The sequence below is a fragment of the Myripristis murdjan genome, chromosome 24, assembly GCF_902150065.1.
Source record: "Myripristis murdjan chromosome 24, fMyrMur1.1, whole genome shotgun sequence".
Taxonomy (NCBI): Eukaryota; Metazoa; Chordata; class Actinopteri; order Holocentriformes; family Holocentridae; genus Myripristis; species Myripristis murdjan.
The window spans coordinates 18,248,538-18,273,996 of NC_044003.1; the positions used below are offsets into that span (position 1 = coordinate 18,248,538).

The 25,459-nt window shown below is 41.0% G+C and overlaps 2 protein-coding genes across 2 annotated transcripts in view; both read left to right on the plus strand.

Annotated features, from left to right (window-relative positions):
• Positions 1-232: 232 nt before the first annotated feature.
• Positions 233-10,815, plus strand: ints7 (integrator complex subunit 7). Its single transcript, XM_030047668.1, has 20 exons — positions 233-432; positions 606-735; positions 833-979; positions 1,526-1,663; positions 1,777-1,823; positions 2,011-2,210; positions 2,385-2,507; positions 2,606-2,723; positions 2,917-3,051; positions 3,216-3,313; positions 3,702-3,941; positions 4,923-5,060; positions 6,612-6,818; positions 7,078-7,272; positions 7,401-7,504; positions 7,967-8,035; positions 8,587-8,719; positions 8,969-9,067; positions 9,644-9,829; positions 10,389-10,815. Exons 1-20 carry the CDS (start codon positions 339-341, stop codon positions 10,671-10,673), a joined length of 2,886 nt encoding a protein of 961 aa, XP_029903528.1. The 5' UTR covers positions 233-338; the 3' UTR covers positions 10,674-10,815.
• A 998-nt stretch (positions 10,816-11,813) lies between these two features.
• The window catches only part of lpgat1 (lysophosphatidylglycerol acyltransferase 1), a 43,563-nt gene continuing 29,917 nt past the window's right edge, over positions 11,814-25,459 (plus strand). The window contains exons 1-3 of the mRNA XM_030047052.1: positions 11,814-12,399; positions 13,183-13,435; positions 24,750-24,868. Coding sequence (XP_029902912.1) covers positions 13,198-13,435; positions 24,750-24,868 — 357 coding nt within the window. The 5' untranslated portion in view covers positions 11,814-12,399; positions 13,183-13,197. The remainder of the gene's footprint in view (positions 12,400-13,182; positions 13,436-24,749; positions 24,869-25,459) is intronic.

Sequence of the window (25,459 nt, forward strand, 5' to 3'; positions counted from 1 at the left end):
CATGTTAATGTACAACCTTTTTGCTACCGATTTCTGGTGCATATATATATTTATATGACTTATTTATTTGATATTTCTTATTATTTAACTTATACTATATTCTTATCTTGAGAGTTTGAGCGACTGCAACTGCCCCGGTTTCTGTTCAGTAAAGTATTTCTGATTATGATTAACTGGTAGAGCTTTTATTTTGAAGAAAATAATTTACCCCGGAAGTATGTTTCCATAACGACAAGCTTTAGTGCAGATTGAAGAATGAAGTGCTAGTGACCGGCTGTGGTGCTGTCATGGTTTACAAATTTATTTAATGTGTTAACAAAAAAACAACCTAAGGAGCTATGTCGCTTTCAACAGCGCGGTCGTTTTTATCGGAAGCTGCTTATGGAGAACAAGAGCTTGACGCCAACTCGGCTCTTATGGAGCTGGACAAAGGTGTGTTAGTTAGCCACTGTTGGCTATCTGGTTAGCTTAGCAGGAGTGTATGGTACTGGCGCTGTGTGTTGTGTTGTGTTGTGTTCATGCCTGTAGTGTGTGCGTGTGTTTTGGTTGAGAGCGGTAGCGGTATGGCGGCTGTGTTGTGACCGGGTATAGTGCTTTTCCTCCAGGGTTGAGGTCGGGAAAGCTCGGGGAGCAGTGTGAGGCTGTGGTGCTCTTCCCCAAACTCTTCCAGAAGTATCCTTTCCCCATCCTCATCAACTCTGCCTTCCTGAAACTAGCAGACATCTTCAGACTCGGGTATGCAATGGAATGGAATTTAATAATTATTTTACACAGGTTTGACGGTGTTACTGAGTTCCTCTCCTTACAGAGGCGTCTTGTCACTGTGTTTCAGAAACAACTTCCTGCGCCTGTGTGTGCTGAAGGTGACACAACAGAGCGAGAAACACCTGGAGAAGATCCTCAACGTGGATGAATTTGTCAAACGGGTGTTTTCTGTCATCCACAGCAATGATCCCGTGGCAAGAGCGATCACCCTCAGGTAATCGTGTGTAGGGCTGCACGATAGGGACAAAAATCACACCTGGGTATTTATGCCAAATATCTCCATAGTGGAACCATTTAAGATATGACTGTAAGTTCACACTTATTTGAGTGTAGCAACAGTGAAATTTTTGCATTCTTCAAAAACAGCATAATAATACCAACTGGATTTAGATAATGCAATCACTTTACAAAGTATTTAATTGATCAGAACAGACTAATCATTGTCTTTGGCTAACCCTGAATTTGTATTGTGATGTGTGGAGTGAGATTAGAGGAATGATTGCAACAGAGCTGCAAGATTTTGATTTGAAGTTCATTTCTTTTTTAAAAATCCTTTTCTCGAAGGCGCTTTTGCGCTCATGTGGTTGTGCTGAAATCTGTCATGGTTGTGGATCTGAGACTGGAGGTTGTTGTAGATCTTGCTAGAACAAGGTGTGTGAGAACACGTCACCTCCTGTGGTATATGCTTACCAGCCTTTCCTTTTGTTCAAGTCACCCAACACTTAAAAAATAAAACTTAATTTTGGTTTTCTCCAAACAGGATGCTTGGTAGTTTGGCGTCAATCATCCCTGAGAGGAAAAATGCTCACCACAGCATTCGCCAAAGCCTGGACTCTCACGACAACGTAGAAGTGGAGGCTGCCATATTTGCTGCTGCGAGCTTCTCTGCACAATCAAAGTAAGGGGAGTTCACAGGTTAAACTGAGCTTTAATGCATATCATAGCTCGTGTGATGCTGGAGTGATGGTTAAATGTAACATGAGATTTTTTTGTGCCATTTTTCAATTTCAGAGATTTTGCAGCTGGAATCTGCAACAAAATCAGTGAGATGATTCAAGGTAAAATTCTTTGCACCATGCGCCAAACAATCACTGTTTCAATGTTCTCTTGTACCAAATCTACAAATTCATGAAATCGGTCATCCCTGTCCTGATAAATTGTTGGTGTTCAGTTGATATGTGCTGATGTGTGTAGTTGTTCTTTTATGGTGAGATTCAATTTATCCTCTGTGTACACCTCTGCCAGGTTTGGACACTCCAGTGGACCTGAAGCTGAAGTTGATCCCCATGCTGCAGCACATGCACCATGATGCCAACCTGGCCTCCAGCAGCAGAGAGCTCCTGCAGCAGCTGGTCACCTCTTACCCCTCCACGCCCATGGTCATTGTCACCTTGCACACCTTCACCCAGCTGGCAGCCTCCTCTCTCATCGATATTCCTAAGCAGGTATTGTCATCAAAGTAATTGTCTTATTTAGGGTACAGTTAAAACACTCACATAACATTTTGTTATGGCAAAGAGCACTACTCAGAAATTTTGCTATCAATGAATTTTGTGTTTTGGCCCCTTTTAAAGAGTATCAAAACAATTGTTTTTTTATTTGACTGCCCCCTGCTACAGTTGCAGCTTCTTCTTCAGTACCTGAAAGATGACCCCAGGAAAGCTGTCAAGAGACTGGCAATTCAGGACTTGAAGCTCTTGGCTAAAAAGGCTCCTCACCTCTGGACCCGGGAAAACACTCAGGTGGAGTTTCAAATGCTGATAATTGTATTGCTGAATTTGCTTAATGTCTATACAATGTCTGTTAGTGACTAAACAGTGATATTGCCATGTGGCTGCAGACCCTGTGTGAGTGTGCCCTGACCAGCCCTTACAATAGTCTGAAGCTGGGGATGTTGGCTGTCCTCTCCACCCTCTCTGGAACAATTGCCATCAAGCAGTACTTGAGCCCTGTAACAGGTAGAGTTTACTATGAAATTGATCTTTACAATTGACAGTCGTGTCAGATTCCACATTGATTTAAGTATTTTATCACTTGATTCCCATCAGGCTTCAGGTGCAAGTTCTGTTATTTGGCTGATTGTATTGGAAAATTGAATTACTCACGACTGATTTACAGCATTCTGGAAAACAATCCTCTCTGCCCCCTCAGGTAGCTCTTCGGTTCCCCCTCGGCTCACTGACCTGGTTAAACTGGCACAGGAATGCTGTTACCACAGCAACCTGGCAGTGGCTGCTCATGGGGTTATTGTGCTCACCAACATTTCAATTTCCTGTCCAGAGAAAGGTTAGTTTCAGTGGGTATGACATGTCCAGGGCCACAGGCTCCTCTCATTCACGCCTCACTGCATGTCAATGTTTTCATTTCTCAGTTTGTTTAAAGTCATCCCACTGATGTTTGTTGTTGTGTGCAGAGGCACGGTGCCCATTGTGTGTGTTTCTCTTCTCCAGATATAGTACATTTGGAGCAGGACACAGTTTTGGGAGTGGAGTCTCTTCTGATGCTTTGCAGTCAGGACAGCAGCCCGAGTGCACAGGCCACGCTCAAAGTAAGATGTTATGTGACCAAGAGGCAGTCAGCATTATGTTTGGGTGATTTTATGAATACACCGGGTACCAGGGGAAATTATTGTGTTTTTGCTGCCTTTATATTAACTTGGAAGTTAAACTACCGCTATGTGTAAGACTAAGGATTTCTCACAGTATTTTGTATTCCTTTTGCCCTCAAACAACTAAACACTACCAGAAACATCATAAAAGTCACCAGTCTCTGTTTTCAAACACAGTTTATGTGGTTTCTGGTGGAATTTGCCTTTATATATTAAAAGTCTGTTATTAAGGCAATCTGTCTAAATGTCCAGCACCAACCAACAGTCTTGGACTTTGGTGAATTGACTTGAATGTATTAGTATTCTTTCTTTCCCTCTTTCTTTCTAGACCACCCTCACCTCATTGGTTCAGCTGCTGAAGAGCCGACCCCACCTCAGCCAGTCAGCAGTAGAGTTCCTGCTCGGCCAGCTCCACTCCTCCTGCGACTCTTCCCGTGTTCTCATGTGCCATGCTCTGGCAGCCATCGCCACCCACCTACCAGTGTTGGGAGATGGCATGCTGGGAGATCTGGTGGACCTCTACAGAGTGGCCAGTCACTCCTCCACTGACAAGCAGCAGGAGCTCCTGGTGAGAGACTCAGAGCACGAGCCAGACTGTCTGCAGGGCTTTGGTTTCAAGTTTATTATACACCCACAAGGCAGTTATTTATTTATTTATTTATTTACAAATTGAAGTACTTGATATTTACATTGCACACAAAGTAAATAAAATTGAGTTAAACACAAATGACCCAATGCAAGTAATCATAAAATATAAAAATATACAAATTTAAAAATGCATAAAATATAAAAATATAGCTCACTTTGTAGAGCATTTGTAAAGGCTGAGTCCTTATTGCAGTGCCCTGGGTTCAAATCTGAGTCTAGGCCCTTTTGCTGCATGTTATCCCCTCTCTCCTCTGCCTTTCCTGTCTCTCTCTACTATCACTATCAAATAAAGCAGAAATGCCAAAAAATAATCTCAAAAAGAACACGAGAGGTGATTTCTTGTATCTGCCAGTTCTCATTTTGGGCATATGTATTTGAGTGATTTTTCTAGTTTGTCGAATAGATGCTTGGCCTCTGGTGGGGATAAACACTCCCAAAATGAGGATTTTAGAACCCCAAAGACAAATTCTCTACAGAGTGTGCTTCTCTCTTGGAGGGTGGATAGTGAGAGTGTCTGGAGTGCATCCTGGTAGCTGGATTATGACCTGCCAATAATGAGCCAACATCATGTTTCTCAACATTCATTCTGAAATTAGAAGGTTTAAATTGATTCATGTAAATCAAGTGCTCTAAAATATCTTAAAATACTTAAACATTCGCCTTATGTCCAGATTAACTCCCTTTAATTGACATATTAACTTAATATGTAATTTGTAAATACGTAATTTGTCTCAATTTTGTGACTTTGTATTGAATAACAAGTACTTCTTGCCAGTTATTGAATAGCTGACATGCAGTCTGAAGCATTGCTTGGTTGTCTTATTACTTGTCTTATGCCCTTTGTGTCTGGATGATTTCTGATTGTAATGCCTCAATGCCACCCCCACTGTCATGGCTGCAGGTTTCCTTGGCAACAGTGATTTTTGTGGCGAGCCAGTCCTCTCTGTCAGCTGAAGTGAAGATGGTCATCAAACAGCAGCTGGAGAACGTGGCTAATGGCTGGACGGTGTACCGCATCGCTCGGCAAGCCTCTCGCATGGTGATCTCATCTGCTTGGCTACACTAACACTGCCACTCATACAGACTAGCTTAGTAACCATAGTGGGTTATCTTGAAAGGACATGTGCTGATATTATTGATTCCATATCGTTTATAGAATCTAATGTGTTTTAAAATAATAATAATAATAATAATAATAATAATAATCACTTGTTAGATATTTCAGGTTGTTTGCAGATCCTTAAAGTCTTAAAACAACTTCAATCCAGTTTCATAAATATCAGACATAAAATTAATTAGTCCTTCCACATCACTCAAAATTTTGATATTATAAAACTTGAAACCCATTGCTGAACTGATACTGCGTTTATATTGGCCTGCTATATTTGCCTGTTGCGAAAATACCCATTCTACACATACCTGTGTAGATTTACAGAGAAATTCAAGAAAATTGTTGCTTCTCATCTGTCCTAAATTCTGTGGAAAAAGGCATGTTAGATTTACTATAGTAGCACCTTGTTACCTAACCTAATAATGACCTAACAAATAATTTTGTTACATTAAGAATTCTTAGAAACCTCCCGTTAATAAGCTAGAGGTATCACACTCCTTCATAATATATATATATATATATATATATATATATATATATATGTGTGTGTGTGTGTGTGTATATATATGTGTGTGTGTGTATATATACATATATATATATATATGTGTATGTGTGTGTGTGTGTGTGTATATATATATATATATATATATATATATATATACATATATATATATACATATACACACACACACACACACATGGTACTTAGAAGAGGTGTATCAGTGTCCTAATGTGGATAAATGTATTGATCATTAAGATCAATGATCCATTACCATTCACGCAAATTGAAAATCTATGTTATCATTTATAAGATTTGTCTTTATTCTGAAATTTCCATATCATGACCTCCGCACAGCCTTGCCATGGCCTCAGTAATTTAGCTTAGCTTACAATAGCCTTGTCAATCAAACACATTATATCATCTCATATCAGTCAATCGTGGCAGACTTTGTGATATTGGCAAAAATTGTATCATTGTCCAAAGAATTGATATGATATTGTATCATGATAAAGTTTGTGATTTACAGCCTGTCTGTACTTACCTGCAAGGCTTATTTGAATAAGAAAAATTATTTGTCCAGAAATCTGCCTTAAATTTTGTATACATTAAAATTAAATTTTATCTTCAAAAGGTCTTAAAGTATCAAATGTAACTCTCTGACACTTGTAGACACCACAGATAGTGTGTGATTTTGTAACTTTACTCTGCATTCAAGCTCTAGTGGCCCTCAACACCCTCTGTGCACCCTCTGTATTATATATGACTGGTCTTGTTTTCAGTGTCCAATAATGAGATCAAACACGCAGACAGTAACACAACACTGGTGTAGTGTGGTGTAGTGCACCACCCTTAACACCTGATGAAGACACACTGGTGCAGAAACATTTGTTTAAGTGTAAAGGTGTTTAATGGCAAAGTGCTGCAGACTCTGCCAGCACCTGAGAGAGGATAGAGTAACCCCTGTTACTGATCTGCAGGGATGCCACGAGCTGTCCAGCGAGCTGTACCAGAGTCTGCGAACCCGTGTGGCATCAGAACACTTCTACTTTTGGCTGAACAGCCTGAAAGAATTCTCCCAGGCCGAGCAGTGCCTGAGTCACGTGGAGGACGGAGACTACAGTGCAGCCATGAGCGCCATCGCCGAGGCTTTGCGCTCCTACCAAAAGGGCATCGCCTCCCTCACAGTCAGTAACTGTCAGGCATCTGCTTGTCAAAGCACGTTAACACAGTCACCCGCTTCATCACCAGTGACAGATGCATAGAACTGCTGCTGTTCAGCTCACATTTGGGAGGGATGGGATGGGAGCTTAATACATAGCAACCCAGATATGTAATGAATTTAATTAGCACACCTATACCTGTCTGTACATTGTTTGTCTGTACCAGCAGAACAAGACCTGTATGATGTTTATGCATAGTCATTATGTTAATCTCTCCCTTTAGGCTGCGAGCACTCCTCTGAGCCCACTTACATTCCAGTGTGAGTTTGTAAAGCTGCGTATTGACACCCTGCAAGCCCTGTCGCAGCTCATTTGTACCTGCAACAGCCTGAAGACCAGCCCCCCTCCTGCCATCGCTACCACCATCGCCCTCACTTCGGGTAATGATCTGCAGCGCTGCGGACGCATCTCCATGCAGGTATGACCTCCGAGGCACCACCAGGCTGGGAGTTGATGTGGCATCAGGGAGGATAAATGTGCAGTATGATAAATACTGCGGTCACTGCTGTTAACAACACTCTTTTCACTTATTATTTTTTTTCTCAGATGAAGGTATCCATGGATGAGTTCAGAAGCCTTGCTGCTCGTTATGCTGACTTACACCAGTCATCATTCGATGCAGACTATGCCACCCTGCGTAACGTGGAGCTGTATCCTTTTTAAATAACTGGATGAGCCTAATTCTTCACATCACTAGTGCAGTTTTTTGACATTATCTTTTTGTCCCGGCAATATGGACTAAATCAAATATCACAATATGTTTTACCAGATACCTCTATCAATATTGTGAAAGCATTGTAGGGATGGCTATTTCTGCACACAAGAGTTTTTTTTGACAGTCAGTAGTAATGTGAATGTAATGACTAAACAGAGGCAAATAACAAAACAGCTAGAACAGTCTAATAGGTTAAAAAGATGCATACTTGTTCTATAACACAGCCTTTAAAACCACTGAAACAATACATAGACATAACAACATATTACGCTATTCAAAATCCCACCGATATCTAGTCTCATTTAACAGTGTTGATATAATATTGGCATCACCCAGTCCTATTTGACAGCCTTGGTTTCTCTGCTATTATATATTTTTCTTTAACCATGTACTCAAGACAACAGCAGAGCTGCCTGCTGGTCTCCCATGTAATAGAGGCTCTGATACTGGACCCACAAGCAGCCAGGTGAGAGCCAAGACCAGTGAACTAATCTGATGTATCTGAATTTATTTGTTAGGTGATTTGGGAGAAACCAAAAACAAATTTAATTTTATACAACATTGTCCTTCATATGGCAAACTCAGGAGACTGTTCTGTTGTAAAATGACTCCTTCTGAACCTTTGGGTTACATTGTTTTGAATGGCTCAAACTGTTTCACAAAAACTTGGAATCAACGTGATACACTGTAATGATAAAGCCTGATGAAAAATGTTAACATTGTTTCTATTCATAATACCTGTTTGATAATATGTGTTCATGCTGTAACCAACTACAGGGTGATTTACTGATATAAAATCTCTTGCAGGCACTTCCAGGCTCCACACTTAGAGTGCATGACATTATGATGAAAATAGATGTAACCTGTCTTATTTGATTTGATGGAAAGGGTCTTACTCCACACCGTACTTGAGGGATATTTGTCATAAGTGCTTTACCTAACACAAACTCCCTAGAAGAATTCTCCAGCCAAACATTTGATTGAAAACGATTGTCTGTTTCCATTTCTGTAATCTAGTTTTCAGGAGTATGGCACCCTGGGGTCGTTCCAGACAGAGAGTGAGTATGAGAGACGGATGATGTCGGTCTTCAACCACGTACTAGAGGAAGTGGAGGGCCTTAGCAAGAAACACCCTCCTGTCTCTTACTTGGTAAGGTCAACATGGTGACCACCGAGTGTGCATATGCTTATTTACTTATAGGTGTGCAGCAGGGTGATACATGCACTTTACAAAGTCCCAAAGGTTCTGGCAATATCTGTCTGCCTGTATTATTAATGATCTAGGAATCACTAGTGGCTAAGCTCACTCTACTGCAGCATTTATTCATAATCACTTTGGAAAAGAGCAGTAGTTCAGTGCTTAAAATGTTAATGTATTTTTGTTTGTATTGTTGTTCAGCATACAGGTTGTCTCTGTGACGCTGTCATAGCTTTGCTCAAGGTCCCACTGTCCTTCCAGAGGTACTTCTTCCAAAAACTCCAGTCAACCAGCATTAAGGTAACTAGTTTCAGTTTTATCAGAAAAGAATAAAAACATACACATGCCTCATCAACAGGTGCCATACAGAATCCAGAACACAAAGAATGAATGAGTTCCCAAAGCGTTTAAATTTATTAACAGCTATGACAGTTATACAAAAGCAAATCAAGAGCATAACACTTGAAATGTCACCTGTGTAGAGATTTCAGTAAATTAATGAATTAATAAGTTGATCTTGAGAGCAGGTAACTGTGTTCTAACTCTCTAATTCATCATGTTTTAAATGACTTAAGTCACCAAATGCACTTGGTGGCAGTGGTGCAGAAACATGCTCACATACTGGCACACATTGTTGAATTACAAGAAGACGTCACAATACAATGCAATTGGAAAGTGTACATTGAAGCATCCAAATTGTACAGATTGGTGGGTTTTTCTACTGTGTAATATAGTACAGTTGCAACTTAGAGAGTTAAGTGTAATGAGTAATCAGAGTTTGGTATTTCCTGATCAGAATTTTAGTTGGACATTTTTTTTTTTTTTTAATCTCTGATTAATCTTTTAAGGTTAATCCACGTGTTTTCATTTTACCAGCTTGCCCTCTCTCCATCCCCGCGAACACCAACTGAGCCGATCCCGGTGCAGAACAGCCAGCAGCTGACTCTGAAGGTGGAAGGGGTGGTGCAGCACGGCTCGACCCCAGGACTCTTCAGAAAGATCCAGTCTGTCTGCCTCAATGTCACTTCCATTCTCCAGAGCAAGACGGGGCCTGACTACAAGGTATCTTGCCTTTTCTTTGATCTTTGGTGGTTTGAGGTCAAGTCAAGTGCAACTTCATGATTCAAAGCAGGAAATTAAATTGCTCAAGGTGCAGAACATATCCACTTAGTGATACAAAACAAACCAATGGCAAACAACAGAGGTTCTTTAACTACTCTTTTATCTGTTACTACTGCCTCTCTTAAACACACCCAGCTTTTACAACAATAAAAGTTGAGTAAATTACATAGGGTAAAATAATCTATTACAGCTCTCTCCTGAGCTCGCACTATACATTTTTCACCAGCATGTCTCTATATGACCATTCAAGAGATTAGTCATATAGTATGCTTTCTAATTTTTGGTGATCTAAGAACTGAAGCTTTTCTGCTTTTGCATTCATTGACGATGGAAAAGAGTGTGAGCCAAATGCCAAAAATGCCATGTAAATGCCATATCTATTCTAATTCTGAGGCAGACAGCACAGCGATTTGTTCTTGTCTGAGGGTCTGCAGATTTTGTTTGATTCATAATAATAACGTTCACTTTTTTTGTCTCTTTCTTGTGTTTCACGTTTCAGATTCCACTTGATTCCAAAACCAATGAGATTGAGCAGCGGGTAGAACCCCACAACGACTACTTCAGCACGCAGTTCCTGCTTAATTTCTCCATTCTGGGCACTCACACTGTCACTGTAGAGGCGTCAGTGGTGGATGAGAGCGGCATTGAGTGGAAGACCGGGCCTAAGACCACGGTGTCGGTGAAGTCCCTGGAGGATCCGTACTCCCAGCAGCTCCGCCACCAGCTGCAGCAGCAGGGCGGGGCGCAGTCTGCTCCACAGAGAAGTGCATACGCCCGCTTCTAGTCAATGTTCCCTCAATGCTCTACCTTCAGAGCTCATGAACAGCTCGCTTTGCTCGTGTATGTACTCGACATGTTATGTCTTGCAGAATCCTAGGATAAATTGTAAAATTTTTTTCAATGATTAAAAGATCCAATGTAAGTTTGATGCTTCTCACTTTGTGTAATCCTTGTAAACTATCTTTAACCAGCCAGAGAACAGTCAATGGAGTGCACTTCAAGGGCTATGTGTTATTGTGTTATTCAACACATAAGTCAGCCACTTGGTGTAATGCAACATTGGACTTTATTTCCTTTTCATTTTGGTGTCTCTCACTAGCCACCATTCAGACAGCACTGGTTGCCCTTGGATTTAATGTCATTGTCCTCCGAAAGTGCAATACAAAAAAGGACCATCAGGGGGCAGGCCGTAACTACTAACTGACACCACCTTGAAACACTGGTCCAAAGAGTACCAAAACTGGTCTGATGCCAAATCTAGAGTTTTTACGAGGCTACATCTTAAAGGAAGACATGTCCACTATTTAGACTAGTGGACTAGAGGCTTTTACTGTTAATTTTATTACTAAAGGCCTTTTACTGTTTTAGTATACCACCTTACAAGACCGCAAACTTAAAGGTTATTATGTTATTTTACTCATTAGCATTATTGATCTTGACATAGCAACTAACTCAAATTTGTAACTTGCCTAATTTACCAAATAACTTAGGCTATCTACTTTTTCAATGATTCAAGCTTTGTTCAAATACCCCAGTCAGGATAAAAGGTGAACCCAGCATGTAACGGCAGATTTGAGAACAGTTTGATCACTCTGAAGCCAGGAGTGAGTCCTAAAGACTCCAGATTAAATCACAGCATATGGTCACAAAATTATAAATTGAGTTTCTTGGGCAAGGATAATGAAACAATCTGCGTTTGACTGACATTGGGGAGCCTGCGCACTTGACCAGAAGCTGGCGTCTGGCGGACTAAAGACTAGTGTGTCAAGCTAAGCAGAAAAAAATACAACTTCCGCTCGTGGCTTTCAGTTTACAAGTTCCCTTCCACACGCGTTTCCGCGCTTTCTGTTATAGTGCAGCCTTTATTTTGAAAACAAGGTGTATTCTTTTCCGGGCGTATTCCTACTGTCTTGACGTGACTTGACGCACTCCGGTGAGGATCCTCTTTTCGTTGTGATGGCTGCGTGAATCGGGGAATGGAGAAGGATAACGGGTCGTACCAGCCTCGAAATCGCCGTCGTCCGCATTTGATAAACACGGAGTCTGTTTTTTGCTAACATTATTTACCTGGCGTTAGCTCACCCAGCAGCCTTGCTCCCGGGCCCGCTTCGTGTCTGGCTCCTATTTTAATGGAGGCTCACTAGCTAGCTAACTTAATGATGATGTTGCATCGGTGGAATTATCCCGGTGCCATTGATTGAGATGGAGCCAACGACTCTGAAGTGGAGTCGCTTGCTAGCTAGCTAGCGAGCCAACATCGCCGGGAATTCATCCTACCCGAGTGGCACCGAATAGCTAAATGGGTGGAAGTGGAGTGATATCGCACAGGGTGTGTTTTTTAATCAGAGATGTCTACCAATGCCCCCTGATTTGATCGAGACTTAACATGTTAACTAGCAAAAAATTCTGCTATAAACATCGCTAACCATTTTCGGTTAGCTACAAGTGACACGATATCTCGCCCTAGCCACATCTTTGCTGTCCTTGGATGCTTCAGTGACATTAACTGGGTGAGTGACATCAGTGGCTAACTGAGACTTTTAGTCATTTTCAGGGTCAGACTATATTCTGGAGCAGTCACCCCGCTAAACGGTGATTGCGCTCCTTTGCATCAGCGTGTAGTCATTATTTAGTGCAGATAAAAGTGCGGGTACAATGTCTGGACAGTCACCCAAGTACTTCGACTCATTAGCTACCTTAAATGTGCATTTTCACTGGATTTAACAGTGCTCTCCGGATTGTCACACCTCACAACTGTCTCCTTACATCTGTCCCCGTTATGCTAAATCAGCTTCTTGCTAGCTAGCACGCCAACTAACGTTAAAGGAGTCGTTCACGTCCCAGTCGACTGGTCCTTTTATGGTTCTATCATTGCATGCAAACTAGCTGGTAGGTAGCAAGCTAGCTAGCTGGGAGTCACGAAAAACATACTACATTGCAGATTTCTCCCCCCAGTAACTATATATTACAGCGTGTTTTCACTGCGCAAAGATAGCTTTCACTAACGCACAGCTACACATTTGTCATATTCTTATTCCGCTAAATAGCCTGACCCTCAACCGGTTAACAGCAGATCCACCACTCAGTTTTTTCTAGAGTGCATGACATAACATTATCTAGCGGATTTGTTTCTTATTCAGAGCACGACAGGCGATTGTTTCGACCGGTTGTTAATAGCGAGTGCACACGTCCGCCTCGTTGTCTTCTTTGGTAAACAAGCTGCTTATCTTGTTTTTGAGGCATCGGAGATGGAAATGGGATGCTAACCTGCTGCTGTGTGTGTCTTTTTACAGGCAGTGTGCATCAGGATGGCACAGCTCCTGGACGGCGCCCGCAAACTGGGCTGGGTTCTGCTGAAGTCTGTGCTTCGTTTCGTGTTTATGTTCATTAATAACTGTGTAGCCATTCCATCCTACTGCTTATACCTGCTCCTCCTTCAGCCGCTGAGAATATGGGACAGTCCCACGTTTTGGAACATTGAAGGAATAATGTTCAAATGGATGCTCGCCATGGTGTCTTCATGGGGCTGGGTCGCAGGTTATACAGGTAAGATATTTATATGCCAATGCTATGCATGTTTTCCATGTACTTTGCATGCATATGTTCCCCACGTACAGCTGCTGGCAAGCAGTGGTAGGATTTTGTGGCCACTGTTTACTGTTTGGCAAAGTATACAGGGGATTGCCCTTAAACCTGTTTAGATGCACCCGTGATCCCTGCCGACTGGTGAGGGCATAGTGTACAAATCTGTAGTCGCTAACACACATGGTTCTATAGTGAAATGATTTCCAAGAAACATACCTGCATGGAAGATATTGGTGTTTGTATAATCTGTGTAAATGATTGGAAATGCCTGTCTCTGCTTAACTTTTTGGGAAACATGATCTTATATCAATCATCTGCTGCTAAAATAGTAGACCTACAGAACACTGTCACATAATGAAATGTGCAGCTGATCAGTGTAGGTACATATGTTCAGGCTGTGCTGCTTGAGCATTCATTGACAGTCAGCGTCACTCCAATTGGTAAGTGCAGTCAAGGCACAGGAAATTTGACTTTGTGATACTGTGCTGCAGAGACCTGCTGACAACTTGCATACTAACACAGTGACTACTGACAGACATGGCACTAGAACAGCAGGACACCTCAAGCGTTTCTTGGTTCCTCTCAGCTGACCAGTTGAACTTTGAAGTGATTTGGCCTTGTCAAAGGTGTTTGGTTGCACCGAGCCACAAGCGGAATGCTTACAAATTACTAGGTGGTGAACATGGAGAGCAACAAGGCATGCTGATTAATAATGCAAAGCACTCTGCCTATAGAACACCTGGTGTTGCGTTGAGCAAATGGTGTGTAACAGACCTTGATGAGCAGTGCTTGGAAGTAAGACATGACCATAATAGTGGTAATTTAACTCCAGCCTTTTGGCAACATAATGCATACATTTTTAGGAAGTTAGAGTACCAGATTACTATTATCATACAAAATTTCATTCAGGATCTCGCTCATGCATGAAGTTCTATGGTGTGTTAGATAAAAAGATTATCAGAGAGGTCAGTATGCAAGAGCAACACGCATGGAGGAGGTAGAGGATCAGTGCCATGACTCGCACTCAAGGACACTTCAACAAGGATGGATCCTGCCTGTTGGGGTTATCAACCCTGTTACCTTTCTCTCAAAAGCAGTCTTGTCTAACCACAAGCTCACTCCACCATGTCAGTGACCTTCTTATCAGGGCAGTGCTTAGTATTTAAAACCCAGGTTGTGCCCAAGGTCACAGCCTTACTGTGATACTCCACATTTTCGTTCCATTCTGCCCAGGACTTGTAAGGGAGTAACATAACAGTTATCCTTATGCTGAAATAATGTTGATGACTGCGTGCTATATCAGTGGGATTAGCCCAATCATCTACAGCCTGAAACTTTGCACTTTGCGTGCTGTACTTTGGTTAACTATCAGAGACATGATGGATGTTACGTCATCTCAATTAGAGAAGCACAGCCATGGTGCCTTGTAGATGAGAAGGGATCATCTTACCATGGCCAAATAACAAGGAGATGTGTCTTATATATTTCTCCTCATTTGGCACAGGTTTTTTTTTGGGATTTTTTTTGGGATAATTTTGTAGAGTGAACCATAGCTTGAATGGAAAGGTCACCTTCAAGCTTCTCATAAAATCTCAGTTTGAGTCATTTGATGAATGGTAGAACTGAGAGCAAATGTGGCAGATGACAGCACTCAGGGGTTCCCCAGTAAATACCGTTAAAAATTTCAGTTGATCTAACTTGAAAACCATGCATGTCCCATGCTCTGCTTGCCTCCAGGAAAAAACTCAATATTTTGCCTTGTTAAAGAGAGGAGGCTAGATGGGTGTGTGCAAGAGTTTCTTTTTTTTCCTTGATACCCAAGAGGTGAGATCAGTCTGTTGATTAAAACTACATGTTTACATGTTGATCACTGGAAAAATGTCCAGACAAGCTGCAATATTCAATCAGAGGCCCCCTTCAAGCAGGTTATACTGTCAGCAATGTCTGTCCAGATTCATGCAGCCTCAGAGAGTACTGGTCTTTGATCAGTTGTACAATCTGGCCATACAACCTTCAGCATGTCTCATGTGCATTGGCTCACTGTACCTCAAAGGTAATCACAGCCATAGGGATTCAGTGTACCATTCTGAGCACTGACCAGTGACAAGACATTTACTTGTCAAAGCATAGCTCTCATCCAAGCTTAGCTAAAACATCATTGCTGTGACAGTATAAATTTTGTGGCTACAGTGACTTGCTGACTGCGGTCAGTTCACTCTACCATAGCTAATTTTGGCTTGCTCCTGCTAGCTAGAATGCTTTACTTAGCAGTGCATCATGAACCAATTTCCAAGCCCACAGTGTGTGGTATAATACTGATTTTTGGCAGTCGTTGCATGCATACTGATATAGATGCTGCAGCGTTTCCCACAGGTTGTCAGTTTATGTTGGGAGGGAGTTTATTGACATTTCATTTAGGAAGTCCAGTAACTTACATGTTTGTCAGGCACTCAGGTCGCAATCTAGTGCAACTTAATGGATTGCAACATCAGCTGACTATTAAACTTCCATTTGATTATTAGATTCTCAATTCACGTTGTGTTGGCACACACTCGCCACAACTTAGCAACAAAAAAAAAAAAAAAACACTTCATCATAGGTGCAATGAATCATGGCCATTATAGTTCATGCAGTCATTCAGCACTGCTTTATGCACGGTGGATGAATCCACCTAATATGACTTCAAAAAAAATTACTTGCTGGGCCGTTACTTTTCCTTGGGTGCGTGGCACAAATATCAACAACATATGAAATGTTGATTTTAAGTGGCATAACTAACATGTTAGTTTTGACCTGACACCCTACAGCCCTACTCTCCCTTGATTAAAATAAATGTATCTGTCACCCCATCTTTTTGCTAAAACAAAGCAATACAACTACATGTTGCAGCTGCAGAATCACACATTCACATGTACAAGGATGAGCATGAGCAGGTGCTCTAAAGCTTGCAGGATTAAATTGCCCAATGGCCAGGTGGTCTGGAGAAACTGGCTACATATTGTGAATTTAAGTCTATAAAGCCTGCAAAAATTGTTTCAGTCTCAGGATGATCCAGGTCCAGACTTTCTAAAGCAGTAAGGTGTAGGTGTTTCACCTTTAGCTGAATATGAAACGGCAACTGTTATTCATTTGTTGAATTTGTTGAATTCATTTGTCAATGAAAATGTGATTTTCATTTATCATTCGCTTGTTTGGTTAGGGATAATCTCTCTGACAGTCTCCATTCAAAGTGAAGATCCTGTCCCTACTTTGTGCTTGTGGTAGCTTAAAGGGTGAGACCAGGATGTTTTCACTGTCAAATGCTTTGTCAAATCATGATTGTTTGAGGGAGGCAGTTAGAAACCAAGATGGGGATTCAACAGCAACATGTGCCAGCTTTTAAATCTTCCCCGAAACCAGTCATTAGGTATCTTCTTTTCAGTAATTTTCTCAGCAAAGTCCATGCTTATCTCACCGAGAGCTACACATGCTAGAGGGTATTGCTCTTGAACCAAGATTGTATTATGAGAAACATTTCATGTGAAGGTGTTTCAATATGTCACCTTAAAAGAAATTATATCTACTGACAGATGTCAGGGATTTTGGATTTCATAATATTGTTATATGGCCTCAGTGTCGTCCTTTCCTGGTTTTAAAAGCTGTTCTACAGCAAAGGGATGCAATATTCTGAACTTATTCAACTGTTCTAGTTGCCTCTTGCCTCTACCCGCTTGGTCATCATATCCGCATTACTAATGATTGTTTATCAAAAATATCTTATGAAAGCACCGATAGTCTTCTCTACACTATTGTCACACTGCCCTACCTCCCGAATTGATTTGCACTCTAAGTGAACCAGGTTTAGCGCCTTGATATCAGGGCTCATATGAAATGACATCACAATTTTAAGTTTTCACAATTAGGCCCCTTTTCATTTACCCCAAAAGTCCCATTGTATTTTAAATGCATCCATTAAGGAGTAGCTGCAATCTTAGAACACTCAAGAATGACGTTTTTGTTGATTTATCAGTTTGCAATTCTTCCATTTGGACGGTATCAATCAGAACATATCTCAGTATATCTCATCAATCAGAGCATATCTTGAATGGATTATTCAGTATGTGGGCAGGGCTTTGGTGATGGTGTAGTCGAACTCTGTGAAGGAAGAAACTCCAGAGGCAATCACGGATGAAGATGTTGACACTTATCTTAAAGTCTCTATTAAAAAGCTGAATATACCTGCTCTAAAAGCCTGGCAGCATATGCTTTCAGAAGCTTTTACTTTGAGAAAAGGATGCCTTTAGTGTGTTTCCAGTGGAATTTAATAAAAGTTTAATGTTATCAACTACCCTTCTAGTGCATGAAAATGTAGGAAGAGATAGACCTATTGTTTTGTTTGTGTCTCTTCTCGTAACACTCGTGAGGACCGTGTAAAGAGGTAGCTTGGAATAACACTGCTCAGGTTCAGTCCAGAGGATGATATTTTGAATGGACAATATCCTTTGCTTCGTTTTGTTGTTTTAGGGAGCCCTGAAAGCATCGCTGCTATACAGCAAACTCGTTTACCTCCCTCTGTATCACTGATTGGGATCCTATGGCTTGCATTTTTGGCCAAGTCATACGGACCTCAACAAAAACTGCATTTCACTAAGAGCACAACAACTCCTCACACACATACACCGGCTTGCCCCACCCCGCCTCTCTCCATCTCTCTCCCTGGCCTGTATGTCTGCTGTGTTGACTTTCCTCGTCAGCAGTGTGTTTTATAAACTAGCAGAAAAAAAACGCAGTGTCAATAGAGTCTATATTGACATTCGAGAGATGTACTAGATGGTTGTTTTCCCCCAGATGTACAAAGTGCCAAAAAAATTTGATGAGGCTAGTACTGTGGTGGTGTTGTAAATAGGTTTCCAGTGTAATACAGCCATATTCAGCCAGTGTCTGCATCAGACAGTTTTTTTCTCTCTATTTGTTCTGCTGATTCTGGGTTTGTCCCTGTTGCTTTCAGCATTAACGGTTGTGGTTTTACATCAGAAAAGGGAAGTGATTTTCTGTATTGTAATCCATTTGTGCCCCAGGGAAATTTCAGTGTCGTCATCAGATGTTCGAGTATCCAGGAATGGGGAATGTGATGCATGTTAAGTCAAGGCAGAGACCTTTTTTTCTCAGACTTTAATAGCTGGTAAACCCCAAGATCTAATAAAATCTCAGTTTTATCTGTTAACTAAATTTAAAAAAAAATGGTGTCTGATCCCCATTTTACACCAGTGAGCAGTGTTTACCCCATACTTTAAGTAGGGTTGGGCAATAAATGAATATTATAGTATATGTCATGTAGATTAGGTATTATCTGGGATTTTGGACATCATAATCAAAGCTGTATTTAAGTGAAGAGATGCAGTTTTCTGAACTTATTAGACTGATCTGTTGCCTCGACCTGCTTGTTCATCATATCCACATTATTAGTGATTGTTGATCAAAAATCTAATCAATGGTCATCCCTACAGTATTTCACAGTATCAATATCAAGATGTTTGGTTAATACTATTGAGATATTTGATTTTCTCCATGTCGCTCAGTGCTTATTTGAAGCGTGGACCCCTTTACTACACACAGCTGACCATTTTCACTCCCATGTCAAAGCCATTTACCCTGCAGACTATTTCACATCAGTGTGCACTGTAACATGAGCCATTTCAACCTGCGTCGACCCTTTTTCCACCCAACAACCCAGATTAAAAACACAGGTCTGATGTTGAACCGAGTCACTGGACACGTGCCATCCTTTTTTCACCAACCTGGGAATAATCCTGGTCAAGATCTCAGCGTATAATGGGCTTTGATAAATCAGACACATTTGGCAGTTTCAGCAAAATAGACTCTTATTTGTCTGTTGACTGTCATTTACTCACCACTCTGTTTATTTAAATAATTAATTAATTAATTTAGTTATTTTAACCATTTTTTATGAAAAGATTGCACTGATCACTGTCTGTCAGTGCATGTTCTGGTTTGCCACAATTATTGCTTGGTTTTTGTTTCTTTTTTGTGCCATGCTGAGTGGGTACAAACAGCCACTCATGTTAATTTACTGGAGGAGCTGGTGTAATGCCTTGCCAAATCACCGTTCTCCTCTAGAGAGGTAGAGGGAGGTGTAGGGAGGGGAGGCAAGGTCAGTGGTCCGCCGTTTAGCTGACCACTGTTACTGGATTAGACAGTGTGCCTGCAGCACGGCTGTCCTCCTGCTGGGCTAACTGTGTCATCTCTCAAAGACAATTTCCCTAATGTATTCTGTCTGACAGATGACCCGTCTCTGTGATATCACTTATGCTCCTCTCACGCAGAAATGGGGACTTGAGCAAGCATGAAGGTATGCTCCTCATGAAATGACATTGCCTTCAGGGGACACGCACCACCCCACCCCCCGCCCACCCAGTGTGACAGATGTGTCATTTGTCTCCAAGTATGCTCTCGATTCACGTGCTCGAGAGGATTGATCTTATTCTCTTGAGGTCGGCAGGGAGAGATAGAGGCCTAAATTGAACATGCCAACAAATCCAACAAATTGTCCTCCCCCACTTTTTTTATTTTTATTTTTTTAAACTCAATTCAACCTATCTGGGTCCTGATTTACCCCGGCTAGGCTGTCTAAGCCAGGATTTTTGATGTTGGAATATCCGAAACACCCAGTGAGGCCAGGCTGCAGCACAGATGATGTGTCCCAAGTGTATCGGAGGACCAAGATGAATAAACAGTGGCTGCCCCGTTAGTTACTGTGAGATCAGGCAATAAGGAGCCATCTGTCTTAAACATGTAGTTTTAATTCACTAATATCCTATACGTTTCTGATATGTGCTAATAAAGTGCAGTATGAATATTTTTTGCTTTTAGTAATCCATGCCTAAATCTTGATTTGAACATGCTGAATGCTTAGCAGCTACTACAGTGACTTAATTTGATGGTGGCTTTCAGAATAATACCAACTTTAAAGCCTTTATCACCATGTGCCAGAAATATGACTTAGTCTTATACTTATGGCTTATGCAGAAATGGTTAATCCTAATGGGTTGGTTTGCATGACACTCTCTTGGAGTCATCACAAAAGATCCTTTACCTCATTTAATGGAGTCTACACTTACATACAGTATAATTGCATAGTTTGTATTGTAAAAAGACTTAGTTGCTTTTCTGATAAATTGTACCTATCAACTAGATGTCTACCAGTGTGGTATTCAGATGACATGATAAATAGGCTTGAGCTGTTTATTTCAGAGGAAAAGCTTATTTGCCTGAGTTTATTTAGCATATAATTATAGACCTGAGGTAACTTGATCATTAAGAATGTTTTCAGTTCCTATTCATCATTTGATTAGAGAATGGAACCATCAATGAAAGGCTCCCTTGAACATGCAGATCAGATGTCACATTTCCTAGCAACAGGCTCAGTTATCTTGTGTTAGGCAAACATTTTCGATCGGCTCAGGAAAGCAAAGCTGCACTGTCCCAGGCTCAAAAAAACAAATGCTTGACTTTTCTCTCACCATCAGCTGAGGACCTCCTCCGGCCTGAGCCCTTGAGGCATACTGCCAGTGACAGTAAAGTCTTGAAAATGACTTGCTGTGTTTGTTATATCTGCAATTTGTGCAGCTCAGGCTGTTTATTAACCTATTTGTATGTTGCACATCTGTGACTTTGCTAAACTTGGCAGATCCTCGTGACTTTGTTTTGCACGACCTCTGGCTTCACTGCAGTCTCAACTTGATCCAGTTCAGTTCAGCCTTACTCGTGACTGTGATCCTATGGCACACTGGGCAGTTGCACAGTTGGGACACTTAACCCCCTCACTATTGCTGCCATTTATGCCAGGACTGTTGTGCTCACAGTAAATACAGAAAATAGAAAATCCACCCTTGCATCTTCAAATATTGCCATTCACAATGATCTCTGATAATTGATGCATTCCACAAGTTGTTTTGTGTTGTAATTCCTTGGTGTACACATTTATTTATCACTCTGCTGTGTCTGCTTTAGTGTAGTATTTTCCAGAACAGCTCCAGAGAATATGCATGAACTTCCTGCTTATATATAACAAGTTGGCCCCTGTCTGTTGCTGCATTACATTATGGTCTACGAAAGCTACTTAGGGTGGAGAAGTTTTTATCACTGCCTCTTCCTACAGTGGATTTCTGCTTGTTTGATTATTGAACATCAGAGAAAAACAGTCAGTCTAGACAGAAACCGTTACACTCTGATTCTGATGAACTGATGTCTAAAGCTGACATTTCCTTTTGAGGTTTTGTTAATTGGAAGTTTTCCTTGTATCCATCTCCTATATAAATTTCTCAATGTGACATCCTATCATCTACATAGGGCAAGTTATCTGTGCAAATAAGAAAAGTGGAACCAAATGCATACTTGTCTAGTGTTTGTTTTAATATGCCGTCATAGCCTTTGTGAGGTTCTGCACCAGATATGTCAGTCCTGTGTTGTGTAGTTGCCCTGCGACAGTCGTACTTGTTTTCTGAAATGTTGTAGTCTGCTTGGTGAATAAACGCGACTCTAATGAAGCTCTGTCTGCTTCCCCAGCAGACAGGAACTGCTCTCTCTCTCTCTCTCTCTCTCTGTACCCAAGGGCCTGCCCGGTACAGGCATTTGCATTACACAGAGAACTTGAGTTGGCCAGGCCTTTCCAAAACTATGGGGATTACCAGTGACTGATTGCATCCCAGCTGAGTCTTCTCACCCTGTGGCTTTGACCAGCCTACATCTTCTCAGACCTTTTTAGTTTTCTGTTAATATGCAGAGTTGTTGGAAGTGCGTTGAATTGCAAAGGAGGCTCGTGTCTTCTGCAGGAGGACTGTTGTTGTCACCCCTCATCCAGCATGAGGCTCGTCTCCTCTTTTGTTGCAGCTCCTATGTGTTTCCTGTCAACAGTCAGATACAGGCGGAATGGTTAATGAAGTAGTCTGTAAACACTGAATAGAGGCCTGTCGATGTAAATCAGGGAAGGGAGACCAGAGTGCCATTTGAGACCTGTTTCAGTAGGTGCTGATAGACACACTGGCCAGTGTCAGTTTGAAAGTAATCATTCTGTCAAGCAGGAGCTCTAAATCACTGAAAAGCAGTGCATATGTCACACATAGTCAAAAAAATGTTTGCATTTCAATTTCAGTTTCTATACCATGTAGCCTCTCAGTCTACTCATTAAAGTGGTCTAGACTCCTCACAGTTGTTTTATGTTGGACATGGTAAAACAGACCTGTAAAATGGCCTGGTTGTATCATTAGAGAAAAGGAAAAAACATGTCTGTGGTATGGGCTGAAGAGTTAAGTGTAGCTTACTGAATTTGAGTAATTTTTGAGTAGTAATTGTCTGCTTTCTAATATAGATAATTCACCGCTTTGAGCGGGAGCTTCCTGTGACACAAAAACCTTTGCATGGTTATGCTTAAGGCAGAATCATTATTTATGGTCATATAAATGCAAATAGGCTTGATTTCCTGTTACAGCGGGATGGAGCCTACTGCTGATCCACCTGCATATTGTAACAGCAGAATGTTATTTGAGAGTCAGGTTAGGTAGCTCCCATACCAACACGGCCGCTAATAATACTGTGTCTAGACATATCACACAGCGGTTACTTCTTACACCTTATGATGATGTGATTATAATCCTTGCCAGAGCTCTGCAGTGCTGCTATTTTAGAAGCATATACTCCTAAAAATAAAGTTATGCTACCCTAAAAAAAGAAACTAAAATCGCATGAGTACAAGTGCAACTTCAGATTCAAAGCAGGGATGGGTATTTTCAGTTAATTTCAAAGAGCGTGCTCCACCTTAATGTTTTTGTGTCTCTCTAAATAGTTCAATTTTGAAGCACATTTGCCCTCTGGCAAAGAAAAAATGGCAGCAGAGAACTCTGTTGCAGTTGGAAATAATAGCTGCTTAATCTAATAACCTGACAAAATGTGATAAAACATCCCTCTAAATGGGTTGAATATGTAACATAACCTATTAATGTAATAAATTCTTGGATAACGCAAAAACAAATTATTCCATTAACTTGCCATCATTACTTTAGTGTATCAAACATTTTTTGACAAATGGCTAATTATAAGATAACTCAACTTATTACATTTTTATTCTTACAAATTGTTATGTTATTAGACATTATTATAATATTATTATTATATTATCGTTATAATTCAAAAATTCTTATACACCATATGAAGCAAACATAATAGATATTACATTTTTGACCCATTTAGATGGCTGCTTTGTTACATTTTGGTCAGTCATAACATTAGCCAACAGTTATTAAACTGTCAGTTTCTCCAAACCCTGTTAATTATAGTTGGTTTTTCGGCAGTATGATAAAACATTGTCCAGTAAGCTAATTGGAGTGTCCCATTTTTATATTGACAGTAATCTGTCAACGGTAATTCTTTTCTGTTTGATTCTGGCCTCAGTGCACTATTAATTGTGAACAATTTGTGGTATTTGTTGTAATCTTCTTGAAGTGCCAGATGAGTGGGCTAGACCACATATGACAATACAGTGAGCACCAGAAAGTTCAGACAAGCACAGGAGAGGATATGAAAGTGAATTTACTATGCCAGGAAAACACAGACTAGCCCTTGGTGTCGATGTTTTTTTGTTTTTTTGTTTTTTTTTTTTTTCATCCTAGCCTGTTTGCCCTGTTGAGAGTGGACAATAGTGAGAGTGATAGGGATCCTATTGCCTGAAACTCACTTCTCCTTTCTCATTCAAAACTGCTTAGTTAACATTTCTGTCACCCCCTCTGCATCTGGCATCATCGTACATCCTGGGTGATCACACTGTAATCAAACAGAGCTAACATTTGCACAAGATTAAGGTGTAAATGCACACTAACGATCATCCAAACGAGAGCTGGTTTGGTCAGAGGTGTGTTTGGCCTCATTAGCAAGCGTTAATGCAGTGTGTCGCTATTACACACATAGGACCTGTATAAACAGACACTAACTTGCATGTTCAGATTTATGCAGGAAGCGCATGCAAATCGAACAGCTTGGACAGTCACCTGTCAAGAAATTGCTGTCATGATACATGGAATGTGAAGATAGTACACAAGCTATAAAACTGTCAGCTTTTAAGGCTGTAAATGCTCTGAAAGGAGGAAGCATGTGACAGTATTTTATTAAATGCAACATACTCACTTCTGGTACTCCACAATACATAAAACAAACATGTCAAAAGACGTTATTTGTAAATGTCATTTGGTTGAAGTGTTTTTAAAACGTTTTTGTGACCCTACAGTAACGGAGTGGGGTGACGACGTGAGGCCCATCTCTGAAGAGGAAGCCATGGTCATAGTCAACCACCAAGCCACAGGAGACGTGTGCACCCTCATGATGTGCCTGCAGGACAAGGGAACGGTAAGAAGAGTCGGTTTCCTCTTCCACGAAATCCAGGAATAACACAGACGCTAAGGTTAAGGGGGAGTTCACATCAGTGAAAACGATGCAGAAATTAGAACCTGCAGGAGAGCTGTTGGCCTGGCTTTTGCTGAGCAGGCTGTCGTCTGGGCATGCATGGATTCCTTGATGAGTGCAGATGACTTGAAATGACTTCCCAGTGAGTTTTGTAAGGCTAGGAGAAAACATTCCCACTCCCTTCAGGATGTTTACATTAGAGATAAGTTTATAAAAGATTAGCTAAACTCACAGTTGTTCAGTTGGATTAGTCAAATGGCAGTGACACAGAGAAAGTAAACTGTAAAACAAAGGAATGCTTGTGAAATTAAAGGAAAGATCCACTCTTGGATTCTCCCACTCTGTTAGATAGTGATAATGACTTTTTGTACACACTTGCCATCAAAAAGTGAACAGGAAGTAGTGCTGTGGTATGTTGTGCCAGGTTTCTCAAATTACTATAGCACCATTGAAAATGATGTCACATTTTACACACAACTGATGAAAGAGCCATAAGATGTGGCTTCACTGCATTGCATTCAGGTCTGTTGAGGC